The sequence below is a fragment of the Gossypium hirsutum genome, chromosome D09 (genome assembly GCF_007990345.1).
Source record: "Gossypium hirsutum isolate 1008001.06 chromosome D09, Gossypium_hirsutum_v2.1, whole genome shotgun sequence".
Classification (NCBI taxonomy): Eukaryota; Viridiplantae; Streptophyta; class Magnoliopsida; order Malvales; family Malvaceae; genus Gossypium; species Gossypium hirsutum.
The window spans coordinates 4359785-4371949 of NC_053445.1; the positions used below are offsets into that span (position 1 = coordinate 4359785).

General features: G+C 31.1%; 2 protein-coding genes across 2 annotated transcripts; both read left to right on the top strand.

The window, feature by feature from the left end:
- Positions 1-5163: 5163 nt before the first annotated feature.
- Positions 5164-7165, top strand: LOC107939241 (uncharacterized). The gene is made up of 2 exons (XM_016872541.2): positions 5164-5867; positions 6363-7165. Exons 1-2 carry the CDS (start codon positions 5171-5173, stop codon positions 7163-7165), a joined length of 1500 nt encoding a protein of 499 aa, XP_016728030.2. The 5' UTR covers positions 5164-5170.
- Positions 7166-8525: 1360 nt separating this feature from the next.
- Positions 8526-10004, top strand: LOC107939242 (wall-associated receptor kinase-like 1). The gene has a single exon (XM_016872542.2). It carries the CDS (start codon positions 8569-8571, stop codon positions 9718-9720), a length of 1152 nt encoding a protein of 383 aa, XP_016728031.2. The 5' UTR covers positions 8526-8568; the 3' UTR covers positions 9721-10004.
- Positions 10005-12165: the final 2161 nt, after the last annotated feature.

A 12165-nucleotide genomic window follows, 5' to 3' on the forward strand; every position in this document is an offset into this window, starting at 1 on the left:
TCCCAAATGACATGTCATTCGTATCCTAAGAATTCTTAAAGTTCAAATAGGATTCATTATCCATCAATTCAAATTCATTTATACTGTAACAAAATGGTAAATAATCAATTTAACTAACATTAAAACAATCATAGTTCATACGATAACTAGGGTATTAGTAGTAGAGTCGAATTTATCCGAAGCTTTAGCTTTTTCTTGATTTAAGTCCAATTGTGGTTTATCTTGGTCTAAATACCTAATTTCATTCAATTAGTTACTTCTAGTATTCAATTTAATCCATAGCTCATATTTATGAAAAATTACAATATTACCCCTAATACTTTAACTTTTCATAATTTAGTCCTTAAGCTCATAACTTGAATATAACTCATTTTAGCCTAAATCAAACTTAAATAATGTTACAAGGGACCTTGAAGCACCCCATAATTATCAAAAATTCATAAAAAACCCATGGATTTATACTTTTAACAATTTAATCCCTATTTCCAAAATTCATCAAAAATTACCTAACAAAACATGTTTATTTTACAACAAAGATAAATAATCCATCAACTAACATCAAAACACATTCAAAAAAATCCATTGAAAGTCCATCAACCTTTAAAAATTTTGCAAACTAACCCCTGGGCTAGCTAGATTAAGCTAAAACGGACTCAAAAACATAAAATTAAGTAAAAATGGAACTAAAATTACTTACATGAAAGCCTTTTACTTAGCCGAACCCTAAAGCTTCAAAATTAGTTATTTTGAACTTAAATCAAGATAAACCACAATTGGACTTATATGGAACCCTAAATCCTTGCCCTCAAAAGAAAATTAGTGGAGAAGACAACAATTAATATGATATCTCTTTTAGTTTCTTTTGTTTTAATTTATTTACTAAATTGCCATTTTAACCTTGGTTATTAACTATACAAAACATCAAATTCATGTCCATATTTGTCCACTAACTCCTTAAATGGTATAATTATCATATAAGTCCATTATATTTCCTTTCCATAGTCATTTAACCCTTTTAACTAATAGAACTCAACTGTTACACCTTTTACAGTTTAGCCCTTTTTACCTAATTATCCATGTAAACTTCAAAATTTCTTAACGAAACTTTAATATGACCGTAATATAATCCCATAGACATTAAATAAATATTAAATAATAACTCACTCTTCAAAATTGTGGTCTCGAAACCACTATTTTTGACATTACTGAAAACGGGCTATTACAAGACTGCTGCAAATAAGCTAGCTTTAGCTTTTGATCTTTTCTACTTATGATCCTTGTGATTTCTCATTTGAGCCACCATTGGATTGTTTGGTAAGGAAAGAATTTCATATTCCTGTTCTACAGCTTCCCACACATCAATAGCTTCAAGATAGGCTTCTATTTCTAACAGCCCATCCTTGATAATTTGAGCCGTCAAAAATCGAAAGAGCAATTGTAATGAATGAAGCTTCTGTATTCATATTTTTAATGGGTATGGTTTTGTATTTATGTATGTGGGTGAACAGTGTTTACGGGTTTTGTTTTTTGGTTGTTTGATTTCACAGGTCCTTTAAGAAATAGCTCTTGATACCAATCTATAGGTGAACTAGAACTAAAAGTATTAAAGAACTTATTGAAATCGTTGTATTTTATTGAATTGCCAAGCTATCTATTTATACAACAAGTTTATGAATTTAAAATGCAGAAAAATCTGCTACTGAATCATAATCTAAACTGTTTTTTTAACTATTTTATTTGCCTAAAAATAAGAGATGATATTTGCCTAAAGACTAGGTCAAATTGCAGCTTCAAAAATCATAACAGTTAACAGGTCCAGTCCCTTTTGCTTTGGGTCAATTATCCAATCTCTGATATTTTTTGGGGCAACAAAAATAAATAGATCTATCCTTTCAAAAATTAGATATTTGAGAAAGTTGACTTACTTGAATCCCTGTAACAATAGACTTGTCAATTCAATACCCATTACTTTATACCAATTAACCAATTTGGAAACTTTGTACCTTAATTATAACCAACTTCCCTGAAGGTTTTGAAAATTTGAAGAACATCATCCTTTTATCCCTCACTAATAATAATTTTAACGGTCATATTCCTCTAGCTTTGTGTCATTTGATGAAACTGGAGTACATTTCACTCTCCCAAAACAAATTAAGTGGCTCAATCCCTTCTTGTATTGGTTGTTTATCAAAGGTGCAGTACATAAACCTTGGTTCAAATCTATTGAAAGATCCTATTCCTGAAGAAATTTGTAATTTAGCAAGCAAATTTAACTTCATTGGACCTCTTCCAGAATAAATTGTTTATTTAAAAAAAAAATCTTTTTCTTAAAAATTTATACAAAAGTTTACTACTCATCAAGTATAGAATCAACGGTGTGCAAAAGCTAAAATCTGCAATTTAATGTTTCGATAGATGTAAACATTGTAGCAGCCATGATGCTTGTTGGGTAAATACAAAATTTTCAACTACTTAATCCAAAGAAAAGAAACAACTATCTCCATGTACCGGGAAAAGAACCCTTAATATCTCACTAGTTTTGGCTATCAATCCATGGTGGATGAAGCAACTTTTTGGCTATTATGGAGGATATCTCCTTTGCAATTTAGTCCAAAAATCTCAATTAACTCAATTTCGCTCATTGAAAACCTATTAACTACCAAAATCCCAACAATGACTTCTCAAACTCTTGAATTAGAATTTTCCATATAAAATTCGCTATAAAAAGTTTAATTATCGACAAACTTTTGCGGTATTTTATCAGAGTTTCGTGAAACTTAATATATTGACTATTGTTTTTCACATAGAAAGAAAGCACAAAAGTGGATCAAATTGAAGAATTTCTTTGTTATCATATACGATATATTGGGTAAACCGTGTTTAATTAGACGAGTTTAAGAAATAAATAATCATGTTTAGTTTGTCTCTAAAAGCCAAAAAAGTAAGTTGGCAAACAAGTGAAAAAGCATTTATCATGGAATAGGTTTTGCTTTGCTTGGATGTTTTCCAGATAATTCTATTGTGCATTATTATTTTTTAAAGAAACTAAGTTGAAAGAAGGTTTCTGAGTTGTTTCCCATCATAAAACCCCACACGTGAAGTTAGTCATTTACACAACTCTTAATCATTACTTTAAGCAAGAAATATTGAACATTTAACATTAAATTACAGCAGCAGGTCCACAAATATCGTGGGAACAAATTTGATATTGTTTATTGTTCTTGCTAATGATGTATACTCGGTTAACTTGCTGGTTGAAAAAAAACTTACATATAATAAAGATTGTATGTGATGAGGAGTGCTGATTTTTTCATAAAAGATTCTGATTTGGAAAACTTCAGCTTGATTGTGAGGAAATTGTCAATAAACTTCAGATTTCATTGGAAATTTCTAGTGGATATTGAATTAGAAAAGAAGATGTCATGAGAGGAAATGAGGTGCATTGCACATTTTATATATGGGGGCAGATACTTGCTATACCCATTAGCTTGAAGAGGGTAGGGGTGTGATCAAGCCAAGCTTGAATATTATTAAGCTTGACTTAAAATTTAAAACTTGATATTCGGTTTGAGTTCAATCAAATATCTGCTTTTAAGTTCGAGCTCATTTGAGATATATTCGAGCTTCTTGAACTGGAGCTTGATTAAGTTCGTTTACCAATTTTTGTACTCAAGCTCGGCTAGATAATTAAGGGCATCAACTTAACTTAATAATATAAAAATATGAAAAGCTTGTTAAGGCTTGCGAGATGTTCAAGTCAAGTATTATTAAGCTCGAATTTGGCTCAATCGGTAGCTCATGCTCAACTCAATAATTGTCGAATCAAATTCAAATTTTTTTTGAGTCAAATTCGAGTAATCTTGCAAGCATCAGTGTCATATTTATACCCCTAATAGAAGGAATTGAGAAGGACGAAAAAAACTAACTCTTAGCAAATAAGGTTCTTTTACATGTGAAATATAATATAATATAATATAATATAATATAATATAATATAATATAATACATGGGTACAGTAAATTAGTTGTCACCCAACTATGGAATTCGTTTTTCCTTTTTTATTAATCCAATTTCGAAAAGTTATAAAATGATCGCTCAACTATTCAATTTTATCATTGTTTGGTCACCTAACTATCTTAAATTTTTGGGTGTTTCTATTTTATGTTAGCCAGTTTGTGACAAAAAATAATAATAAAATTAAATAGTTGATAACTATTTTGTAACTTTTCATAATTAAGTGATTAAAAATATTTTAATAACAATTAAATAACTATATTATAACTTTTCACAATCAAATAGCTAAAAAAAACCGTAATTTAGTGAACTCTACAATACTTTATCCATAATATATTCACTTGTTATCGACCAAATAGTGATGGCCGACTACAGTCCATAAAAACGGCTCAAACATTAAAAATGATGAACTATATATAAAGTATGAGTACCTTTGTAATATAAATTATATATTATACCATAATGGTCACATTTCTTTTTCTTTTTCTTTTTCTTTTTCTCTTTTTGAAAATGCATTGTAACATGTGCAGTATATTATTAAAATTTTAATATTCGGAGTTTCATTTATTTATTCATTTATAAAGTATAGTACTTTTGTAATTTATATAATATCTTAAAATGAAAATGTATAATTCGATAGAAGTGCTGGAAATTATTTATTTAATTTTTGAACATTTACTTTCAAACTCTTCATTTTTCTTTTTTCACCTTAAATGATAGAAATCATCAATTCGAGCTTGATTATCCTTAAATTTAATGTGAGTTTTTTTTTATTTTACTTTGGCCCTCGCCTTGATCGAATAAGAATGGATAAGAGGCTCGTGAGATTGACGTGAGGAGATAAAGATAACTATATTTTTAGGAACAAACTCCAAATAAATATGAAGCGTGTGTATATATAAAAATACAAACTTAAAAAAGCCTTTTTTTTCTATCATATTACTAAATATATATCTAAAAATTATAATTTATTTTTACATCTAGTGGTGCTAATTTAAAAGGAAAAGAACACTAGAGGTGCTACTTTAAGAATTATAATTTACATCTAGTGGTGCTACGTTAACTCTGCTTTTCCTTTTTTAAAATCTATTAATGAGTTATTCATTAACCCAATCTAAATCTTCATTCATTTCCCTCAAACAAAATAACAGCGCAAATGGGTTTTCAGCTAGCGCTTTACTTCATCCTCCTACTCCTCTTCCTCTTCCTCTTATGCCCAATTTTACAAGCAGCAGAATCTCAAGAACCTGCCTGTGGTAAAGAAGTATGTGGGAATATTACAATTCCATCCCCTTTTGGAATCCATAGCAGCTGCTATACTCATTCTTGGTTTAGAGTAACTTGCAAATCGACCCGTAATGGGAAAAAGCCATTCATAAACGTAAATGGCATCAATCTGGAGGTACTTGATTCCATATATCCAGACGCCATTATCATCAGTAATCCAGTTACTTATATTAATTGTGATCGTATAAGCGAGGCTAGTGTGAGTGTGAATCTCTCAGGCACTCCCTTTTTCTTCTCAAGTGACAAAAATTATTTCGGGTCAGTAGGTTGCAGAAATTTGGCTACTGTTTTAAGTAACGAAGCTGATTCACTTGGCGGCTGCGTTCAACCAAGGTGTGACGATGGTGCTTCTGAATCTGGCTGCTTTACTGTAATTACGGAAAATTTCACTTCCTATACTGTAAACATGACAGCCATGTATCCTGACAGCAACAGATGCGCATCTGCTTTCATCTTTAGCGGGTACTCTTTCAGTAATGCTTACCCATTACCCACTGACATCAATATTGGAACAACGCATGTTCCCGCCGTGCTCAGCTGGAATTCCACCTATTGCGGTGACGGAGGTCAGTCACGCGCTATCAATTCAATTGCTTGGATTTCATTTTTCTTCTTTTAATTCAGTTAATGTATAGATTTTGCCAATTGTTTAAAATCAGTATTGAGAATCATTCATTTTGTATATTAATATTAATATTTTTAATTAAAAATATTGAATCACATCAAATTCAACCTTAAGATTTATACTGGTATGTATATTAATAAGAAATCCTTTATTGAATTTAGTGTCACAAATAACACACAAATTTAATTAAAAATTTTACTTAGAGTAACACTTTTCATATGACTTTTTTTTAATAAATATTTCTTTATTTTGATGATTAGAGGTAAAGAATGGGGTTACTTGATATGGAACCTAAGCTCCTATATCTACAATATAATACTTCTGTTAGTATATTTTTGTTTTTTTGAATGATACATTACTTTTATTTCCTACAAACATTGGATGTACGTACATTTAGTAGATTTTGTAATTTACTTCCTTTTTGCTAATCTCGCAGGATGCGGAAGACCAGGACTAGGACCTGTCAATGTCAACACCTATAAGGTAGAGTCCTGTGGGAATGTTACTTTTCACTACCCTTTTAGCATGAGGGCCCAAGATGATTCCAATAACTGGTTTAAAGTAATTTGCAACAAAACTGCCAATGGGAAAGAAGTGCCTTCATTAAATATAAATGGCACGAATCTACAAATACTAGACTTCAATTTTTTGGATGGCACCGTCGAGGTCAACCATCCAATAACTTACTTCAATTGCCGAAAAAACCATCATAATGGGATGAGTCTCAACCTAACAGGCACCCGCTTTTACTACTCAGATTTCGACAACTTCTTCTTCTCTTCAGGTTGTGGTAATTTGATTACTATTTTCGACAACGAAACAGATAATCTTATAGGCGGATGTTTGCAACCAATTTGTAGGATTAATAAGAAGACTTCCTCTATTATTGGTTGTTCTCTTGCTATTCCTAAGGGTCTCAGTTCATTCTTTGTAAACATGAGTGATATGGTTGATTCAAGTGATTATAGGAGGAAAAGATCATGTGGATTTGCTTCTTTGATTTCTTCTTACTCTGATTTAACTGATGATTTTGATCTAAGTAATAGGACGTATGTCCCAACGCAACTGCAATGGGGCACACTAATATCTGGAGAGTGCTATTTGAATGATAGTTTGGACACTTCTTGTACATTCGATGGTGAATATTGTTGGTCGAGGTTGAGCTCTAACCATCTATGTTCGTGCAAGAGGGATAACGGTTATATCAGTTATTCAAGAGCATGCAAAGGTATAAATTAAAGTTTTTTTTGGGAACTTCTTTTCTTATATCTATATTATCTTACTTAATACCTCAATTGAAAATTTATTAAAATATATTTTTATATACAAATTAAGTTATATTATTTTAAGGGTATTCTCATCTTTTTTACATTTTTATATAAAATCCATAATAAACCTAACATGGTGAGATTTGAACCTTTCACACATTAAATTTTAAAATATAATTAACTTTATCATTTCAACCAAGAATTTATTGTCTTAGATAAGCTTTTAATAAATATGTTTATTGCATAATTTTTTTCACTCACATCATGGATGTGCCTTAAATTTGTATTATTTTTTAAAGGGCTAATTGAGTTGGTGTCACCCATCAATTGAGTCTCGACTCGATTAAGAAATTATGAAAATTCATTACTTTTATAAAAGAACAAATACTATTATGAGAGTATTTTTGTCATTTTATATTTTATGCAAAATCTAGAAAATTAAGTATAACGAAATTTGAACAAACGCAGCATAATGAAAAAAAATTTTCATGTTTTATTTTTTTTTTGTTAAAATAATGGTTTTGCATACGTATTGGTAGAATACTCCTAAGCATAATTTGAACAAACAAATGGAAAAGGAAATTAGAAAGCTATTAAATGAATTTATTTAATCCCTGTGTTATAAAAAGGAATCAAAAGAATCAAAAGAAGGTCAAATTTTTTATGGTTTTGTAACTGCTTTTTATATAGCAAATGTTAAGGTTGTTATAATTTAAATTTATTTAATATTTTTTAATAATATAGGGACTAAATTGAATTATTTAATAATAAAGGAACTAATTTGATTCAATATTTTAACTGAATTATATGATTATAGCTTCTTCTTCTTTTTTTTTCAATTCATAAATGACAGATGGGAAATGTGAGAATTATAACTATTGCAGCATGCTTTGCTTGAATACCCCTACCAACTATTGCTGGTCAGACTCTTGCCCTCCTCATTATGAATACAATAGTACGGGGTTTCGTTGCGAGCGTAAAATAAAAACTCAAAACACTCATAATTTGAAAAGCATTATTGTAGGTACGTGGTGAATTTACACTTTTTGTTTTTACAGTCGAATCATTATGGTTATTGAATTATGTTAATTCAAGTAGTAATTTATTTACTTTTGAATGCGGATGCAGTAACAGTTATTTATCATTAAATTTGTAAAAGTTAAGTATCAAAACAATGAATGATGTAATAAGGTTTTCTCATTTTTTATTTAAAATGAATAGCTATCAAATATGAATAAAACATTATTAAACATTTTCATGGTTTTTAAGCATGTATTTTAATTTTCAATTTTAGCCATTAACTATGTTTCTTATATCTATATAGGTTGCAGCACTAGTGTTGGGACACTATTTCTACTACTCGCAACATGGAGTATGTACAAAGTCCTCAAAAGAAAACAAAAAATCTTGCTGAAGCAGAAATACTTCAAAAGGAATGGAGGTTTGTTACTGCAACAACATTTGTCTAGCAATGAAGGTAATGTTGAAAAAATTAAATTGTTTACTTCAAAAGAGATGGAAAAGGCGACGGATTATTATAATGAGAACCGAGTTCTTGGTCAAGGGGGTCAAGGGACTGTTTATAAAGGAATGCTAATAGATGGAAGCATTGTGGCTATTAAGAAATCCAAAATGGTGGAAGGAAAGAAATTTGATGAAAAGAAGGCTGAACAGTTCATTAACGAGGTGATAATTTTATCTCAAATTAATCACAGGAATGTGGTTAAGCTTTTAGGGTGTTGTTTAGAAGCTGAAGTTCCTTTATTGGTGTATGAGTTCATCCCAAATGGTACATTATACGATCTCATTCATAACCAAAATGAAGAATTACCATTGACATGGGAAATGCGTTTACGAATTGCGATTGAAATTGCCAATGCCTTGTTCTATTTGCATTCAGCTGCTTCTGCTCCTATTTATCATCGAGACATCAAATCTAGTAACATACTTTTGGATGGTAAATATAGGGCAAAAGTATCAGATTTTGGAACTTCAAGATCAGTTGCACTTGAACAAACACACCTAACCACTCGGGTGCAAGGAACTTTTGGATACATGGATCCCGAATATTTTCGATCAAGTCAATTTACAGAGAAGAGTGATGTTTATAGCTTTGGAGTTGTTCTTATTGAGCTTTTAACAGGACAAAAACCCATCTCCGCAGAACAATCAGAGCCAGTGAGAAGCTTGGTATCTTATTTTTTGGATTCAATGCAAGAGAATTCCTTATTTAACATTCTCGATCCAATGGTAGTAAAGGATGGTCCAGAACGGGAGATTATAGTAGCGGCTCTGATAGCAAAAAGATGCTTGAATCTTAATGGAAAGAAAAGACCCACCATGAAACAAGTAGCAATGGAGCTGGAGTTGATTAAAGCTTCAGGTGGGAATGTTATTGAAGACCATGGTGATGAAGAATCTGAAATAGATGACATAATCCATTCATGGGAGACCAATCCTAGTTGTTCATTGTCTAGGACAGTTACAACCAACAGTGAAACTTTTCCATTAAATTCATCTTTCTAGTTTCCAACATTCCTAAAACAATTTCTCTTGATTGATAGCCTTTAGCTTCTCTATTTGTCACATTGGTGGAGTCTTGTGGATGCCCAAGAATTCATACTTGTTTCACTCAATGTTATTTGACCTCTTGGAAGTTATTTTTTTTTTCTTTTCCTAAGTTGATGAATTCATTAATAAAAAAAACCTCCAAACAGGGATACAAAATCCAAGGATATCATTAATCGAAAGAAAGGTAACCCTAGTTATCCACATCTCCTTTTGCTCTTCTTCATCCTTGACCTTCTTCTTCTTCTGTTATCTGAAGATGAAATAAGAAGAGGTGATTAACTCATCATAGTAATAGTAAGCCTTTATTGAGCGAGAACAACTAAAGAAAGTAAGGGATATTAACAGAATCCAACATACCCTATCAACAACGGTAAGGGATATTAACAGAATCCAACATACTCTATCAACAACTTCCGACCCTTCAATTTAAACTCCTGTCGGAACTCCTCTGATTTCCCCAGCAAATAATCAAACTAGCTTAGTCTCTTCTCTCGCCATAAAAATATACGGGAATTGGATGGGACAAGTCAGCAGTAAACATCCAACTCCGTAAGAAAATAACATCAAACAGAGAAAAGCCAATAAAAACTATTTGAAACATACAAAAACACAAATCCAGTGAAATATATATATAGAATTGTGTAACATTAACAAAAAATAATTTAAAATAATTTGGTTTTGAAAATTCAATGCGTTGCAGTTTGAATTAAAATAATCTAATACATTAAAGCAATTCAAAACCAAAAAAAAAAATCCAAAACATAAACTGTCCTCAAAAGTCCAAAAACAATCCAAAGGTAAATACTATTTAAACTGAATAGAAAAATTAGAAAAAATAATAATATTTTAAACCGAACTCCCGCCACACCTATCCGTCCTAAGTCTATTGGTTACCTAAGGGAAAAACAAACAGAAAATGAGCAACGACCTTAGTGTGTAACATATTTCGAACAAGAGATCAGACACATAATTTATCAGACACCCTTTTTCAGATGCATAATTAGAAATAGATTCAAATATATTTTCATAATCAAACACACATATTCAAATGCAAAAATCAGATCCTACCTTTATCCGCTACACATTATCTTCATCCATCCTTATACACTAAATAGGCTATTAAATACTCATCCAACCCCATATCGTATATCACTTTTCATAATAGTGCAGACCAATTACTAGATATAATATGTGGTAAATTGCCAGAAACATATAAATGTGGCTAGGCCACTAGAACTAATATATGTGGTTAAAACCACCAGATTAAGAAGTTTATTAACTATCGCACTTCTTCTGACACATAATATCTCACCCATTGCACATGCTCATACTAACAGAAATTAAATATGCTTATGTCAAGCATACTTTTCACATCAAATCAGGCTATTAACATCATCAAAATATAGATCATGTCAACATATTTCACAAACTAAGCCCATATTACTAATAGTAATATACTATTAGATGTCATATTTTCGAGTCATATTTGTTCAGTATGGACCTTGAGTAGTTAATTACAAATCACACAGCAGTACAAAATTGAGCAACACTTTTTAGGAAATTGGCCCACACACTCAAGTGGCCCACCCAGCCAAATTGACTCAGCCCGTGTGATTCATACGGCCTCACACACGTCCGTATGGTCTATATGGTCTAGCACACGACCTAGCATAAGGTCGTGTGACTCACACAGTCTGCCACACGGCTGTGTGATGTCGATAGTGAAATTTTTGATTTTTCGTCGTTCACTACTTTTACGACATCGAGTTACTCACCTAGATGTTTTCTGATGCGATACCAACAATGCGAATAAGAACAAATATGACAGATTAATAGTGCGGAAGGTAGATCACATATTTCCAGCACGAAGGTAATAAGAACAAAATAATGTAAGAGAAATAGAGATTGTATCACAAGAAAGCGCAAGGAAGAAGAAGAAAAGAAATAAAATAAAAGAAAGTAACAGACGTGATATAAGGGAAAATGGTGTACGACGGTAGTGGGGGAAACTTATGGCAGTTTTGGAAAATAAAATTAAACTAATCAGTTATCTACTCAAATCATCCTTATCTAAACAGATTTTTTTTTTCTTTCCAGAGTTTAAATTCAACTCAAATACTACTATAGGGACAGCACATTGAAAAATTAGCAAAAATAATTTTATTTTGCTCACGGATTCAAACATAGGACCAAAAGGTAAACTAAAGCATTACTACTGAACTAACAAACTCATTCTTATTAAAACATACGTGAGAATAAAATTTAGTCAGATGTTCAGTGATAGAGATAGGGAAAAAATAGTAAATTTGAAAGCGGAAAATTCAAACCCGGATCCTCACACACACACACAAGTAACACACTTAATCATTGAACTAGATCACTTCACTTTATAAAAATTTA

Excerpts from the sequence above, each read along its gene's own strand:
- LOC107939241 (XM_016872541.2), top strand. The coding sequence starts at position 5,171 with ATGGGTTTTCAGCTAGCGCTTTACTTCATCCTCCTACTCCTCTTCCTC. Across the intron at positions 5,868-6,362 it reads CACCTATTGCGGTGACGGAG|GATGCGGAAGACCAGGACTA; the intron begins GTCAGTCACGCG and ends CTAATCTCGCAG.
- LOC107939242 (XM_016872542.2), top strand. The coding sequence starts at position 8,569 with ATGTACAAAGTCCTCAAAAGAAAACAAAAAATCTTGCTGAAGCAGAAA.